Raw genomic sequence first — 16,522 nt, forward strand, 5'->3', positions numbered from 1 at the left:
AGCAACTGAACAGAGAGAGGGTTTGCCACAGTTTGGAGCCTGAGTCCCGCACTCTAGAAATAGGAGAGGGATGCAAGGAGCCAGAAGTAGGGGCTCACTGAGAGCCACAACTGGTTTTGACTCTCCAGCTACAGAGCTCATGAGCAGACAAGCATCCCCTCCTTGGGGCGGGGGAGGGGGCTCCCATCTGGCTTTTCTGGCACTCTGTCCACCAGCCCCCGCTTATCTTTCTTCCTCTCTGTTATGTTATCTGTTTCCTTCTGATTCTGATATCTCTCCATTTTGTCTGCTTGTCTCTGTCAGTTTGTCTGTCTCTGTCTCTCTATCATGTGATGTCTGACTGGAGTCAGCGTTCCAGTCCAGGCATGGGGTGGAAGTAGAGGGCATGGACTTGGGTTGGTCACCCCTGGACGCTGGTCCTCACTCTCATCGCAGCTGGCTTTCTTCGAGGCCAGGACCGGGTGATGGTGTCACTACTCCCTACGCAGTCTGACGTCACGCTACCGGGCCCCACCAGACTGGAGGTTGAGCCCCGAGGGGACCTCATGCAGGCACCCGGCCTCCCAGGCTCCCCTGCCCCACAGAACGTAAGTACCTAGCACCTAGGCCTGGGCCGAGGCCAAGGTCCTGAGGTCTACACAGGCATCAGATAGACCAATCACTCCCTCCTACCACTCAACCCCCAGGGATCTGCCAGGGTCTGTCTCGTCCCTCTCACCAGGAATGTAGTACTCAGTTATTCCAAGATCCAGAGTGTTAGATACAGACCTCTGCTTTTCCTTCGGTCTGAGGCATTTCCAGGGCAGGGCCATGCATCCGTCAACTCATAGCATCCAAGGTTTAGAAGCAGTCTCTCCTCACCAGGTGGGGGATTCCAAGGGTGGGCAATGTCTCCTTCATAATTTGGGGGCACCCCAGAGCTTAGCCATAGACTCCCTCCCCCTAGCGCAGAGTAGGGTCCACTCACAGGCTGTCTCCCCTCCATTCACCCCAGAAGCATGCCGGCTTCAGCTGCTCACCATTTGTGCCCGAAGGCCCTCCAGAGAGGGCACCCTCACTGCCCCCACACAGTCCCAGCATCGCTTCACCAGGCCCCGAGCAAGTGCAAGGTCATTGCCCAGCTGGTCCTGGCCCAGGTCCCTTCCGGGTCTCACCATCAGACAAGTATCCAGGCTTCGGCTTTGAAGAGGGCCCAGCAAGCAGCCCCGGGCGCTTCCTCAAGGGCAGCCAAGTGCCTTTCCACCCATACAAGAGGCATTTCCATGAAGACGTCTTCCCTGAGGCCCAGACAGCCCTGGCCCTCGATGGACACTCCTTTAAGACCCCGGGTGCTCTGGAGGCCTTCGAGGAGATCCCTGTGGATGTGGGGGAGGCTGAGGCCTTCCTACCTGGCTTCTCAGCAGAGGCCTGGTGCAATGGGCTTCCATACCCCAGCCAGGAGCACAGCCCCCAAGTCCTGGTGAGTACCTGTGGCCGGTGGCCATCCCACCTACCCCCGTCCCAGATCCAGGCAGCCCAGAAAGACTCCTCTAAAATCAAGCTTCCCCCCTTCACTTTCCAGACCTTTCTACTGAGAGTCAGTGTGCACAGGAGGGGGCAGGAAAGCAGCAAGCTTAGAGAGTTGGGTTCTCCTGGTTTCATTGTGGGCATGGGTCATCTGGGAAGGGTTGCTGGCCTGGCCTGGCCTGGCCTGGAGGGGAGTGAGATGGGGGAGGCAGGTCAAGCTAGGAAGCTGGCAGCTTCCCAGAGGCTCCTGAGTCAGGATTCCTGTGTATGTGACTTCTCTGTTTGTTTAAGTGTCAAGAATCCCAGCCAGACCTACACGCCCATATGCAAATGTGAGAAGAAAAACACATTCCAGAGGCCAAGAGAAAGGGTTTAGGGAGGAGCCACTGAGCTTAATGTTCTCTCCAGCATCAGCGCACAGACAGCTTAAGTCTTTTCAAAGGACCCTTCCCAGTCTCATTCTCTGCCCCATTCCCAGTCCCATTCTCTGTATTCATAGAAATACCTTCAAAGTGCCTGCTGTCCACATGTCCTTCCACAGCCATACCCACAAGATCTGTGACCTTGAACAAGTTACTTAGCCTCTTTGAACCTCATCTAAAAGGCATAATTAATAGTGTCTGCCTCATAGCCTTGTAGTTTTGGGAAGAGGAAAGCTAACCTGAGTTTTGCCCTAGTATACAGGTCCCAGAGGTGGTGAGCACTGAGTGGGCTCAGCCTGGGCTGCGCCCCCTCCAGATGCCATTAATTCTCCTCGCCTCTTATTCTCAAACAAGTTCCCTTTCCATCCCCAAGATACTTCCAACAAAGGCCTGTTTCCTAAGCTTGGAAGATAGAAAAGGGGGTTGGGCGCCTACCAGGTATGGCCAACACAGGACCTTGTTCAGGTCCTCAGGCCCTCTGACTGCATCTCCTCAAGTCCATTGAACATGACAGCAGCCCACAGTGAGGGCACCAGCCACTGCCCCCAGATGCCCACCTAATGCCAGTCTTTGGTCCCTCTGCCACATGCTTTCCTTCAAGTGGCCCCATTTAATCCTCACGAAAACCTCAAAAGAGGTCCCACTGTCCCTGTATTGCAGATGAGCAAACTGAGGCTATATAGAGGCCAAGTGACTTGCCCAAGACATCCCTTGGCATGTAAGAGGTGAGGCAAAAGCAATGGAGAAGAGCTCAGACCCAGACACCCACAGCAAGGTGGCTGATTTGCTGGTGCTCTTAGGCCTCTCACTTCCCTTCTGCGCGCTCAGCCCCATCATCTACCAAATGAGGGGGTTGGACACAGGGATCTTGGCCCTTCCAGGCCCAAGATTCTGTGATTATGGCAATCTCTGCATCAGCAACCCCAGGGCACATCCAGGAAAAGCTCACAGCTGATTTGACCCTCTGGGACCAGACACTGGTTCCCGAAGCCACTGGTAACCCCAGAGAGAATGGGCCACCTTCTCTTGGCCCTGTTAACCTTCCTCTGTGCCCTTCCTATCTTTTCTCAAGGTAGAGCTCTGTGCTAGGCCCTGGGAGCTGGGTGCGGGGCTTACAACATGGAAGCCAGAGTCTGGCCATGGCCAGTCAGCAGCTGCGGGCTCCCTGAGCCAGGGTGGGTGAGTCTGGTTCATGCAGACCAGCAATGGGCACATGCCCTAGAGCAGGGAGTAAAGGTTCTGAGCCCTGGACAGCCAGAGATAGAGCAGAAGGGACTTGTCAATCTCCTCCAGATAGCCTCCCGGGCTTCCTTGGGCTTGGCAGAAGAGGAAGTGACAGGGCCTGGGGGGGGGGAGGGGGGGGCCCCCAGCAGGACCAACCGGTCTAGCTACTACCTGTGCTCCCCTCACCTTGGCTCCACAGCAGGAATTCTGGAACCAGGGACTTTTCCAGATGTCTTCCACAGACCTACTCTGAGTGACTGGGGACCAGCAAACGGGCCCTGAGTCAGACTTAGCAAGTGGGGTCAGGTACTGCACCCGTTTGTCACTCCAGATTAACCTTGGTGTGACCACAAACAAGTCTCCCCTACTTCTCTGGACAGCCCACCCTCAGCCTTCTGACTGCAGTGATGTGGTGGGTAGCTTTGGGAAATTCTCTGCCCTTCTCTTTTCTCTGTTCTCTAAGAATAAGCTTTGGGGCAGACAGAGTTGCTTTTATGTAAGTTTCAAGACACAGGAAAGAGAATGGGGGAAAATAAGGCCCAGCCTGGTCATCTGCTTTTTCTTCCAGCAGGGGTCGGAAGTCAAGATCAAGCACCCAACTCTGGAGAGTGGTCCTGGGATGTACTGTTACCAGCCCCCCTTGCAGCACATGTACTGTCCCTCCCAGCCCCCCTTCCACCAGGTGGGTCTGAGGCAAGTGGGCATGCTTCCCTAAAGCCTCAGGGTATGTGAGTGTCTATGTGAGTGTGTGTGCACGCCTGGATGGGCAGGTAGGGGCAGCGAGGCCCTGAAACCTCAGGAAACACTACCTGGTTTGGGGTTCAGCAATTAAAGGGAACTGGCGGGGGTGGCAGTCACCTGAGACCCCAGCAGAGCCTAAGAGGTGTCAGAAAAGAGAATGGGGCTGAGATTAGAACAAGTGTGTGAAGCAAAAAGGGATGGAGGAAGAGAGTCACACAAAGAGAAAAGGATGGTGTGGGGTGACACACAAGGCTGAGCAGAGATGAGAACAGTGGGCTCCCATCTGGATAGACCACCATCCTGCTATGTGGCCTTGGCCTCCGACTTCCCCTTAGCATAGACATTAGGGGTCTTCCCACCTGGAAGGTCCAAGTCCCCATCATCTCTGGCCCTTTCTCCCTTCCCCACATCACTTCTCTGCTGTAGCTCCTCCCAGGTATACAGGATGCCAAGTAATTACCGCACAATGGCATGGGATGGAGGTTTTTAAAAAGAGAAAGAAAAGAGCCCCAGAGCAGTCGGGCAGCTCCCAGGAGTCACCGGGCAAGACAGAGCAAGTGGCTGCCCAGCGCCCGGCTCCATCCACCTGCAGCCTGGCGCTGAGACAGGCCCTGCCTGTGGAGCAGGTTCTACTCCCAGCTCTTTGGCATTGGCCCTGATCTTGGCCAAGCCAGGGAGGCAGGCGTGTGTGTGTGTGTATGTGTGTGTGTGTGTGTGTGTGTGTGTGTGTGTGTGTGTGTGTTGGGGAGGAGGGGAAAAACTGCTTGCATTGTGGAGGGAAAGAAAGAGATGGAGCGAAGCAAAGGGGACGTATAATGGGGTCATCCTCACCGCTGGGAGAAGCCCAGCAAGAATGACCAGGCTGACCTGGGGTAGGGGGTGTCCCTGAGGCAGCCAATAGAGACTAAGCCACAACAGGGCTAAGGGTCTACTAGACCTTAAATGGCCTCTCCATGCCCAGCCCTGCTTTGATGCCTCTGCATTCCGTACCCCCTCCTCGAACAAGATGGCCGCACCCAGGGCTTTATGAAGCCTGGAAAGAGGTGACTCAGGCATTAAGTGTCTCTCGGGTGACCTGGAAAGAGCACTTCAGCCTGGAGCAGATGGGGAAGTCAGAGTCTTCTATCCCCCCCACCCCCATAAAAATCCATCCCTGGCACCGCAGCCACTCCCTTTGCCGTAAAACTACCTCCTACCCCCACCTGCCCACTACCATGACCGGCCCTTTCAAAGAGACACTGAAACTCATAAAAGGTGGCAGTGCCCAGCAAACACCCAGGATGGACATCCCACTTCCGGCCCAATGCTCTAGGAGATGCAAGGGAGGTCTGGTGCCTGCCTGGAAGGGTGCAGAGGCCAAGGCACCCTTCACACTTCCTAGCCCAGCCAAACTCCTGTGTCATCACCGTGGCAACTAGAGCACCTGAAGGCCTGAAGGAAAAGGGATGGAGGAAGTAGCATGGAGGCCACTGAGAACCTGAATTCTAGAATGTGGCTCTCCTGGCCCTCAGAATGCCACAGCTTCTACTAGTCCCCCTCAGACAGCTGAACCCTGGGAGTTGGTGGAGCCCTTCACAGGCCTCAGTATATGAGTGGGGGGTGGGGAATTTGCGCCTTAGGAAGCTCATTACCATGGCAACCACTCTGCCCCTTTGACCTCTACAGTACTCACCAGGTGGCGGCAGCTACCCTGTACCCTACCTGGGCTCCTCACACTATCCGTACCAACGGATCGCACCCCAGGCCAACACCGATGGGCACCAGCCTCTCTTCCCGAAACCCATCTACTCCTACAGGTACATTTTCTTGGGTGGAAAGAAGAGGGATGGAAGGACCCCTAGGGAAACTGAGGCATGGAATCCCTGTGGTGTAAGGGTAACACTAGGGGGTGGAAGTCAAACCCTGTGGGCTTCCAGGGGGTACAGAGAGGACTCCTGCATGGGGGCAGGGAGAGACTAGATGGCCCCCTGCCCTCACATAACCCTGGGAAACATCTCTGTAGCTCAGCTCAGCAGGTGCTGGTGCCCTGGGGTGAGTCCACTAAGTTCTAGTCTCTGGAACCAGGGCCTGGGGCTGACAGTTTAGGGAGGGTGCTTGCCCCCTTTCTCTCCCTCCCACCCCCAAGCTCTACTGGAAATAAGTGAGGGGTGCAGACTGCAGATGTGACTAGTTATCCTACATCTGCAAGATCCAGTGCCATGTCTTCAAGACGGGGTTTGTTTTTTGATTTTTTTTAAAGATTTATTTATTTTTATACAAGAACCGGGGTACAGGCCAGATGCACCGGAGGGTGAAAGGATTCACCGGAGACAGAGAGAGAAACAGAACAGGCAGACTGACAAAATACACTGCTGAGGGGAGCAGCAGGCGTGATAGGAGAGGTCCGCGCACCATGTGGGATTCCCGCCAGCTGGCCGGCCGGGATCAAACCCATGCTGCAGAGGCTGCGGACAGCTTCACAGTGCAGCACTCAACTGCCTGCGCCACCAAGGAGGCCCAAGATGGGGGTTTTAAGTGTCAGGTCAATAGCACCCAGCCCATCAGGGAGACCCTCCATCTGAACTTCCATTCATCCAACCATAACACTCCACCTCCTGCGTGCCAGGTATCATGTGGGGTCAGGTCACAGCACTGTGAGCTCAGGGCAGGAAAAGACAATGAAATATCCGCCAGGAACACATAGGGGGGTGTGGGAAGCAGATGCTGACAGAGAGGCGCACACACAATTCATGGGGTCCAGTAGACTGCTTCAAGACCACATTCTGAATGTACTAGCTGTGAAACCTCAGCTGAGTTAACCAAACTCTCTCAGACGAGTTAACGAAGCTTCTGGGAGAGTGAGAAAGCAAAAGAGCCAGAGAGAACACATAGGGAGGAAGAGACAGAGAGGAGAAAAGTAACAGGTCACTGGAAGGATTAAGTGAGAGAACGTGTCTGGCACAACGTAGGGGCTCGAGAAACCTTAATTCTCTCCCTTTCTTTCCAACATTCATGCATCTGGTTAAGGGCTCATTGGTAATAACAAGCCTCCATTTAATGAGTGCCTTCTATATGCTAGGCATCATCCTTAATCCTCACAACTCTGAGGTAGCTATTACTTTCTTCACTTCAAAGCTGAAGAAACGGAGGCTCAGAGAGTGAAGGCACTCACCCAACATCACACAGCCAGCTAATGGCTAAGCCAGATTGCAACCCAGTCTCTCGGATTCCACAGACCCTCGGCTATTGTAACTCCTTACAACAACTTGGCTATTCTCCACCCCTTCTCCTTTCAACCTCATAGAGCTTCTCACCCATTAATTCAGGACAGGGTGGGTCTGGGGTAGGTTGGGGAAGACTCCGGATCTGGTCAGAGATTCAGACTCTTAGGATCTTTCTCTTCCTTCAGCATCCTCATCTTCATGGCCCTTAAGAACAGTAAAACCGGGAGCCTTCCTGTCAGCGAGATCTACAACTTCATGACGGAGCACTTTCCTTACTTCAAGGTGAGCCTGAGACCCACCCCCACCCCACCACCCCCAACCCATGGACAAGTCACTTTGGCACCTGTGACTTTGGAACTGGAAGATACAGTTGGGAGGTGGGAGAAGAGTTATAAGGAAAGTGAGGAGGGAGTTTGCTTCCCCTAATCTCCACTTCAGAAGGTCAGAACCTTCCCTGGGTGGGAAACAGAGAGCTTGAGCTTTTCCCCCAAGGTCATACAGCACATGGAGTCAGACATTATGCTGGGGGAAGGTGGACATGTCAGTCCTGATAGACTTTGAGAAGCAGCCTCCACCCACCCCAAGTGGGAAGAAAGTTTGGAAAGAAAAGAAAGCTTGTCCCCACCCTTGCCCCCAGGATGCTGCAGTGCTGGAGGAATTTGGATAGGAGCTGCCCGGCCAAAGTGACATGGATCTAGGACCGCAGAACCCATTGCCTTCCAGGGAAAGATTAGATCTGCCTCTGTAGGCGGCAGGCTCAGCTGCAGTTCTTCCAGAAAGTGGGCGTGGGCTTCACGGTCCCTGAGTGTCCCAGGGTACTGGCTGCTTCACTTGACCTTCCTATGTGCAGAATTAAGTCCCTGTTGTTCACAGGAAGGGCTCCTGGGGGTCTACCAGACTCCCTCCCTAGAGGCAGGACCCTTCTCTCCAAATGAGCAAACATACCAGAGAGGGTGATCCATCTGCTCAAGGACACAGAGCGGGTGGGATCAGTTGCTGGGTTGCGCTGGGTGGCTTCACACACCACCACCTCCTCTCTCTGCATGCCCCCGGCACAGACTCCTTCTCCTGGAGTGGGTGCAGGGGAGATAAAGCTTGTGTGTGAGGAGGGTCTTCTCCAAGATTTGTATCCTGGTGGGTATAATCTCATCCTATCCAGGCAGGGATAGGAGCTGAGGCCATGTAATCCAGAACTCAGCTCCACCTGCTGGTGGAGGATTCCCAGCCCTACCATCTTCCCCATTGAATTGTTCTGCCTGGATACTTGGAGGCTGACAGTCACACACATTTGTGCTCACTGACCTACCATCAGATGAGGACTGGACAAGATGGCCAGAGTGGTTTGGCAAAGGATGGAAAAGTATGGTCATCCACCAGAGGTTCTGGAAGGAACCAGAGGAAAAGGAGGAAAGTTGTCTCTGGGATTCGAGAAGCATCAAGGCCAGATTCCAGGGTTGTTCCATAGCCCCAGCAGGTCAGGTGACCAAACTCTCCCTGACCCTTAAAACTTTGGAGGGTCCTCTAGTGCTTCAAGGGGCCAGGCCAGAGGGAGGGAAGTGAGGGCCCTGCCCCCCTCCTCTCAGACTTCCTTCCCTGCCAACTCCCTGCCTGGCCCCCAGCCCCTCCCTGCATCTCATCTTCCTGGCTTAATTATTTTTCCTGGGAGCCGTGTAATCCCTGTTTTATGGGGCTGAAGAGTGAAGAGGTCTAACAGCTTTTTTTTTTTTTTTTTGGTTCTAGTTGTTGTTCTTAGCTAGTTGCATCACTCCCTCACTCCCAAGTTCACATTTGACTTCAGAGAGAAAGCATCTGTGAGGATGGGACGGGCCCTAGATGTGAAGCCGTCTCCATGGGGTGACCTGGGCAGGGCCCTTCACCTAAGGAACAGGGCTGGAATCTGAGTTCTGCCACTGCTCCTTGTGTGATCTAGGGCTAGACCCTTTCTTCTCTGGGCCTCAGTTTTTCAATCTGTAAAATGGCTGAGATGGCCTAGTTGGGACACGGATTCTTTCCCACTCTGACAGTTTCCCTCTGACCCACCTAGCGCATTAGCTCAAAGATCCCCTGCTTCCTTCCCACCTCAAGATCATTTTTCTGGGGCAGAATGGGCCCTGGGGTGGCCAGCACTCATGCCTAAACCAGCTGAGGTGGGCGTCCTATAGCCCCGTGAGTCAGGAATGTGGGACTGGGGAAGTGTCCAGCCTTTGGATGTAATTGCTGGTGCTGACCATCCCTCTTCCAAACAGGAAGTGGCTGGGGTGGGGGCTGCCATGGCATCCCAAAGTCACAGATTTACGAGGCCATAAAATGGCCCAGTGCCCATTAACTCTGCCTGTCAGGAGACACAACCTTGACTCCCATTGGGGGTTGTCATGGGACTTAAAGATGAATCCCCAACTGGCTAATCCAGTGGCTCAAGAACCCTCCCTGGTGACCCTGGAAGCCTTGGGGGTCATCTCCACTAGCCCCCTGTGCCAGGCCAATTGCCCCTGAGAAAGGCTTCAGCAGCTCCTGCCAGCAGCTAGCAGTGACGCTGGCATCAAGGCCCAGTTCTGCTGGGCGTGATTCAGCCTGGCTGCTCCCTGAGGCAAATGAGCTGGGGAGGAGGGCGTGGCTGCCCCTCATTAGGCAAAAACTGTGAGCTGAAAGGGAGAGGGACCTAGGGTTGAGGGTGAAGGAACTCCACCAGCCAGAGTGGATGCCCTGCCCACAGCTGGCCCAGGACCGTCGCAGAGCCTGGAACAGAGCTTGGGGAGGTGGGGGCGGACTAGCACCCCCACCACCGCCTCTCACCCAACTGAGTCAGCCTAATGGTTTTTACAACCCTCCCTGGGCACAATTACTGCACTGGTGGCATGACCGGGCCTCCTAATGGGTGTTTATTCTGTTGGCACGAGCACACCACCCTCCCCACCCCTACCCCCCGCCTGCCTGAGGGCTGGCCTCCTCACCAGGGCACACTCATGTGAACACTCACACCCACACACGCATACAATCATGGGTACACACACAAACACAGAGAAACTTTCTCACACACACTCAGCCTGGGGACACACATGTCCTCACACTCCGAGTAACTCACTCACAGACCCACACCCAGGAAGCAAGCTCACACCAGGGAAACACACTTGGGGCCATGTGCCTGCTCACACACAGCCTATCACAAATACGTGTGCAACATGTACACACACGCAAGCACTCCCCAACCTCACCCATCTTGCTTTCCCCTGAGTTTGCCCCAGTGGGGATCCAGCAAACCCAGGAAGAGAGTAGTTCTTTGCTTCCTCAAATTCCCTCTCCAAAGCTGGTGCCAGAGACCTCAGAGTAGTGAGTTCCCTTCCACAAAGGGGTCCAAGCACAGGCCTGAAGACCCAGTGGGGCGCGGTCCAGCTCCACATGGAGGGTGGCCTGGAGGCCTCTGTAACACCCACCAACCCTCCCCTATGAATTACCTCGACAGTCCTAGGAAGGGTTAGGGGTGGGATAGGAAGAAGGCAGATTTTAGATGAAAATAACTTGCGGTCAAGCTTCCTGCTCATCCCTGCTCGCCACTGACGGGTCCCGAGCATGGGCTGGGTATCAAGGAGGACAACCAGCCCCAGTGTAGGGGGCAGTTCTGTGCTCAGGGGGCAAAGACGTTTCCTGGGGCTCAGATTCCACTGCCTGAGCCCAGCCTGAGTTCTCGTCCTGCTCTGCTCCGGCAGACGGCACCCGATGGCTGGAAGAACTCTGTCCGCCACAACCTGTCTCTCAACAAGTGCTTCGAGAAGGTGGAGAACAAATCGGGAAGTTCTTCTCGAAAGGGCTGCCTGTGGGCCCTCAATCCAGCCAAGATTGACAAGATGCAAGAGGAGCTGCAGAAATGGAAGAGGAAAGACCCTATTGCTGTGCGCAAAAGCATGGCCAAGCCAGGTGAGTAATGCGCCGTGCAAGGGAGGGCCCCGGGTGTCGTGAGCAAACAGAGAGAGGGAGAGAAGCTGAGCATGCAGAAGTGATGGGCGAGGATGTGGGGTCTGATGTGGGGCCTGATGTGGACTCCAAGGCTGGGAGGGCTTGTGGGGAAAGGGAGGTCTCACCGTGTCCTTCTCTCTTGGGCCTTTTCAGAAGAGCTGGACAGCCTCATTGGAGACAAGAGGGAGAAGCTGGGCTCCCCACTGCTGGGCTGCCCACCCCCTGGGCTAGCAGGCTCAGGCCCCATCCGCCCCCTGGCACCTCCAGTTGGTCTCTCTCAGCCGCTGCACTCTCTCCACCCAGCTCCGGGCCCCATTCCTGGCAAGAACCCACTGCAGGACCTACTTGGGGGGCACGCACCCCCCTGTTATGGGCAGACATACTCGCACCTCTCACCGGGCTTGGCCCCTCCTGGACCTCCGCAGCCTTTGTTCCCGCAGCCAGATGGGCACCTGGAGCTACGGGCCCAGCCCGGCACCCCCCAGGACTCACCTCTGCCTGCCCACTCCCCACCGAGCCACAGTGCCAAGCTGCTGGCTGAGCCTTCCCCAGCCAGGACCATGCATGACCCACTGCTGCCAGATGGAGACCTTGGCACTGACCTGGATGCCATCAATCCCTCTCTCACCGACTTTGACTTCCAGGGTGAGTTGAGGGTGGGAAGGGGGAGAAAGGACCGGACTGGAGAGGCGCACCAGGCACTGTGGCTCTTGCTCCCCAAGTCTCCAGGCTGCAGCTGATTAGCCGTCAGCTATTTTGTCCACTGACACAGAGATGTCAGCAGGGTGCCGAGGGGCATACAGGAATGTCCTGGTTCCACCTCCCTCTCCTGGTGTCCATGAACATGTGCCACTTGACACCATTATCAGACCACTCTGAAATCTGGGAAGGCTGGAAAGGCCCGATGTTCTATGTTCTAAGGTTGTGAGCAACTGATAGTCTGAACAGAAGCGGTTCTTGATTCTTAGAGTCCATCTTTGAATGCAGAAGGAGGCAGATCTTCCCCCTAGAAGAATGTAAGCCTGAGAGCTAGACAAATCCTGGAGAGATTTGAGGGAAGGCGTCAAGGGAGAGGGTCTGTCCATTCCTCTTTGTCTTGCCTGCTCCATCTTGGCCTGTGGCCAGGTCCCCACTCCCACTTACATTCCAGCGCACCCCCAGGCCCTGGTTCTGGCCACAGGAGGCTTGGAGGAAGGTGCTGACACTGGCCTCAGACCTTCTGTGTGACCGGGGAGAGGGGCATCCACATGCAGGTGGAGGCGGCTGACCCTCAGAGAGCTCTCTAGCTGATGGGGAGACAGCCAGGTCTTGGGAAGCAATTATCGGAAACATGCAGCTGGATCCTGGCCCTTTGCAGAAGTGGGGAACAGGGTTCAGCAGCCTCGGAGGAAGCTAAAGACTTGTGGACTACCCTCTCTGAGCCACTGCTAACCATCAGGCATCATGCAGGTCACTTTAATGTGCTCTCTCATCCAGGGCTCTAGGAAACGGGGGCTATTAAGCCCAATTCACAGAGGCTCGCCACGATTAAGTCACTCACACAAGATCATAGAGAAACAGGGAGAGTTAGGACTGGAAGCCAGGCAGCAAGTTCAACCCAAGGTTTCTTCTAGCCTCCTTCTTCCAGACCCTGCAACCCTGATACCCAGGGCATGAGCCCCAGGCTCTGGCTATCCTGATGAAAATCACACAAAACAGGAGAAGGTTCGGGTGGCAGCACTGTTGGCTCCCCAATCAGGTGTGCTTCCTGGCTCTGCTCCCGTCCTTGGTCCCTGCAGTGGAGGAGGCCCAGGGAGCCGAGCTCAACTACCCTACTGGGTCCAGCAGTGCACTTTTGGGAATCCATGGTCTGGGCTGCAGTGCACCTTCCTTTAGAACTCAGGCAGTGGCCAGGGCAAAGAGTTCCTGAGGCTCCCTCCCCAGACTAACCCCAGAGTACAGAGTATTTGTTGTGTGCTTTCAATAAGCAGATCCCAAATCCCTTTTTTTCTTTTTTAAGATTTATTTATTTATGCATACAAGAGCTGAGGTACACACCAGAGGTGCGGGGCGGGGTGGGGGTGGGGGTTGAGGAGGATTAACCAGAGACAGAGTAGGGAACAGAACAGGCGGATTGACTGAAATACACTGCTGAGGGGCCTCCCTGGTGGCGCAGCAGTTGAGCACTGGGTTGTGAAGCTGCTCGCAGCCTCTGCAGCACTAGTTCGATCTCCGGCTGCCAGGAGAGGGTCCCACATGGCGCGCAGACCTCTCCTGCCGCCTGCTGCTCCCCTCAGCAGTGTACTTCTTGTCAGTCTGCCTGCTCTGCTCTCCTCTCTGGCTCTGGTGAATTCGCTCACCCTCCCGCGCTTCTGACTGTACCCAGTGCTTGTATAAATAAATAAACAAACAAACAAATAAATAAATAAAATAAAGTCCAAAATGTGATACCCCCATTTAAAAAAAAAAAAGAAAGAAAGAAATACACTGCTGAGGGGAGCAGCTGGAAAGACCAGAGAGGTCTGCTGTGTCATGTGGGTCACCTCCCTGGCCGGGGATCGAATTAGTGCTGCAGAGGCTGCGGATAGCTTCACAGTGCTGTGCTTAACCCCTTGCGCCACCAGGGAGGCCCAGCTCTCTCACCCTTGACCCTCCTCATCCCTGGCCCCAAAATGGGGCTATAATTTTCAAACTATCCAACATGGGAGGAGGAATCAGAGAGGTTCAGCAAACTGCGTGGGATCACACAGCTGGTGGGAGGGTCTGTTTCCCAGTCAGTGTTATCCCAATCCCTCTCTCTTTAGCAGGTAAAAAAAACATAGAGGGGGGACAGAGAGGGTCCCTTTGTTGCCTTCCAGTGACTCCTGTTCTCTCCCCAACTAGGAAACCTCTGGGAACAACTGAAGGATGACAGCTTGGCCCTCGACCCCTTGGTTCTGGTGACCTCATCCCCAACATCATCTTCAATGCCGCCACCACCACCACCACCCCACTGCTTTCCCCCAGGGCCTTGTCTGGCAGAGACAAGCAGTGGGGCAGGTGACTTGGCACCACCAGGCAACGGGGGCTCTGGGGCACTGGGTGACCTGCACCTCACCACCCTCTACTCGGCCTTCATGGAGCTGGAGCCCACGCCCCCAACAGCCCCCGCTGGCCCCTCTGTGTACCTCAGCCCCAGCTCCAAGCCAATGGCTCTCGCATGAGCTCCAGCCTTTGCCGGGCCTGGAAGTCCCAGCTGGCGGCTCACATCGGGCTCCTGTTAAAGGTCAAGAAGGAAGGAAAACACTCCCTGTGCCCTATGCCACTAAGCCAACTTGTTTGTTAGCTGGCAGCTGGGGGTGAAAGAAGACACCGCCCAGGATGCTGCCCCTCAAACATTTCTGCCCTCTGGTGGGCCAGCTCCTCACTGAGGGCCCGTGAAGAGCATGTGTCTGTCAAGAAGAAAACGCACTCTACCTAGTTCACACTCATCCACACTTAAGCCTCCATGCATGTGCGCACATGCACACACACACACACACAGTTATTCAGACATATGCCTACTCACATACCTTGTATCCAGAAGAATCAGAACTGCATACATCACAGAGAACCTGACTTCATTTCCGGGGCAGCTGAGAGCCAAGGGCTTTGGTTACCAAAAACCCAAGCCCCTCATGCCAGGTCTGAGACCACCCTGGGCCCTGATCTTATATCCACGTTCTCCATAGGTCTGGCTCTCTCCAGGCACGATCTTTCCCAGACCCCCTGTATTTATTCTCCCCTTTTCATCCTAGCAATCCATCAAGAAGGAGGAAATATGGAGCCTCCCCCCAAGTTGTCTCGGGGGGCTGGCTCTGCCAGGCTCTATCTGTCCTTAGCAGACACTCTGTCTGGCACACAGGAGGGGCACCATCCACCCCAGGACCAAACTGAGCCCAATTCCAACACAAAGTGTTTGGAAAAGCCCGTGCCCCGGGAAACTTGAAAGTGTCCTCTTCTCCCGTCCTGGGTGCAGGGAGGGCCCCCCCGGTCACCAGTCTCCTTCAGTAGTTTAGGTCCCAGCTTACTAATTACTTCCAACTGTCTCAGACAGCCTGGGCATTCAGAGAAGGGAAACCTGGTACAGGCTAGGGGGCAGCACCCATGCCCCTTCCCTTTGACTGCCTGGCAGGCCCAGGATGCCCCTGGTATAGGGGTGTGGCTGAGCTGCCTGCTGTGTATTACCCAAGAGCCCAATTAAGTGGGAACTGCAGCCTACCCTGGACCTGGGGGCAACAAGAACCCCCAGAGTTTGGCCCCAGGTTCAGATGAGGTACAAGAAGATCCCTCCATGGCCTGCCATTGTCCCCTGTTCTGGAACAATAAAGCAAGTGCCTTGTGGTCTCGGCTCCCAAGGCTTCATTTCTGGATCACCGCTCCCTGAGCAGAAAGGCCAGGACAGCTAACTGTGGACACCCCGGTCCTGTGTTATCATTCACCACCAACCAGGACCATGAAATTTCCAAACTTAGAGTGAGGCATTCAAGAGGACACCCTGCCTATTCAGAGGGAGCAAGAGGGTGTTGGTAGGTTGGTCTCTTCCCAGGAACACTTCCAAAGGGATGCGAAAAGTACCATGCCCTCTCCACATGCCACTTCCTCTGACACGCTCCATCTCCCCAGGCAAGAAAAGGGTCACTGCGCCTTCCTGCCCCCCATCTTACCCTGAGTGGGACTCTGGATTCCTCAGGGGACATGAATAGAGCATAGCCTGGTGCAGCGTCCACTGCTGGCCCTGGAGGGTGGTCTCTGGAGATTCAGGAACCCACTTCATCCCAGGTGCCCCCCACCCCCAGGACCACCAGGCAGTCTGGTATCACCAAATGGCAATCTGAGAGCCCCACACTCTGCTGCATAGGGACGGGGCATGTGTGGGAGCCAAAAGCACAAACATGAACCTCGGGTCTCAGAGGTGGGGCCTCTGCTTAGAAAGTGCTTGCCCTGGACCTGGGGACCAAGTAACACCTACCTGCCGCAGAGGACAGCTCTACAGAAGAACCCATAATACAGCCCACCCTCCATCAGCACCCTCCCTCCCGAGCCTGGAAGGCTGGGTCCAGGACTAGAGGGTCCGAGTGGGGTGAGGAGTGGGGGAAGCAGGGCCAGCCAGGGCACCCAGGAGGAAGCCCCACCTACTTCAGCCTGGCTCTGGTCGTATGGGAAGGGGATGAAGCTTCCCTTCAAACCCCCCACGCCCCACTGCCCAGGCACAGCGCACTTCAGCACAGCTGACCCCCAGGCCTGTGTCTTCATGCCCAGGCCCCCAAGGCCAGAGTGTTATGTGAAAGAAATTTACAGGGACCCACTTCCTTGCCTCAGACCTTCAGACCCTGAAAGTTCAGACAAACTTACTCTACACCCCCAGCCTAGGAGGGGAGCAGAGGACATCTCCACCAAGAAGCCTCAGACCTGGTCCAACAGGCCCAACCTCAGCACCGCCCCTCTCGCGCCCCCACCCCCTCCCCCCCACACACA

General features: G+C 55.4%; 1 protein-coding gene across 1 annotated transcript in view; it reads left to right on the forward strand.

The window, feature by feature from the left end:
* The window catches only part of FOXN1 (forkhead box N1), a 28,362-nt gene extending 14,100 nt beyond the window's left edge, over positions 1-14,262 (forward strand). Inside the window, exons 2-9 of the mRNA XM_037493377.1 lie at positions 451-587; positions 995-1,459; positions 3,724-3,834; positions 5,559-5,689; positions 7,282-7,378; positions 10,801-11,008; positions 11,201-11,692; positions 13,910-14,262. Of these exons, the coding sequence (XP_037349274.1) occupies positions 465-587; positions 995-1,459; positions 3,724-3,834; positions 5,559-5,689; positions 7,282-7,378; positions 10,801-11,008; positions 11,201-11,692; positions 13,910-14,229 (1,947 nt within the window). The 5' untranslated portion in view covers positions 451-464 and the 3' untranslated portion in view covers positions 14,230-14,262. The remainder of the gene's footprint in view (positions 1-450; positions 588-994; positions 1,460-3,723; positions 3,835-5,558; positions 5,690-7,281; positions 7,379-10,800; positions 11,009-11,200; positions 11,693-13,909) is intronic.
* The last annotated feature ends 2,260 nt before the right edge of the window (positions 14,263-16,522 follow it).

Source organism: Talpa occidentalis, unplaced genomic scaffold (assembly GCF_014898055.3).
Source record: "Talpa occidentalis isolate TD23 unplaced genomic scaffold, MPIMG_talOcc4v2.1 talOcc4.7, whole genome shotgun sequence".
Classification (NCBI taxonomy): domain Eukaryota; kingdom Metazoa; phylum Chordata; class Mammalia; order Eulipotyphla; family Talpidae; genus Talpa; species Talpa occidentalis.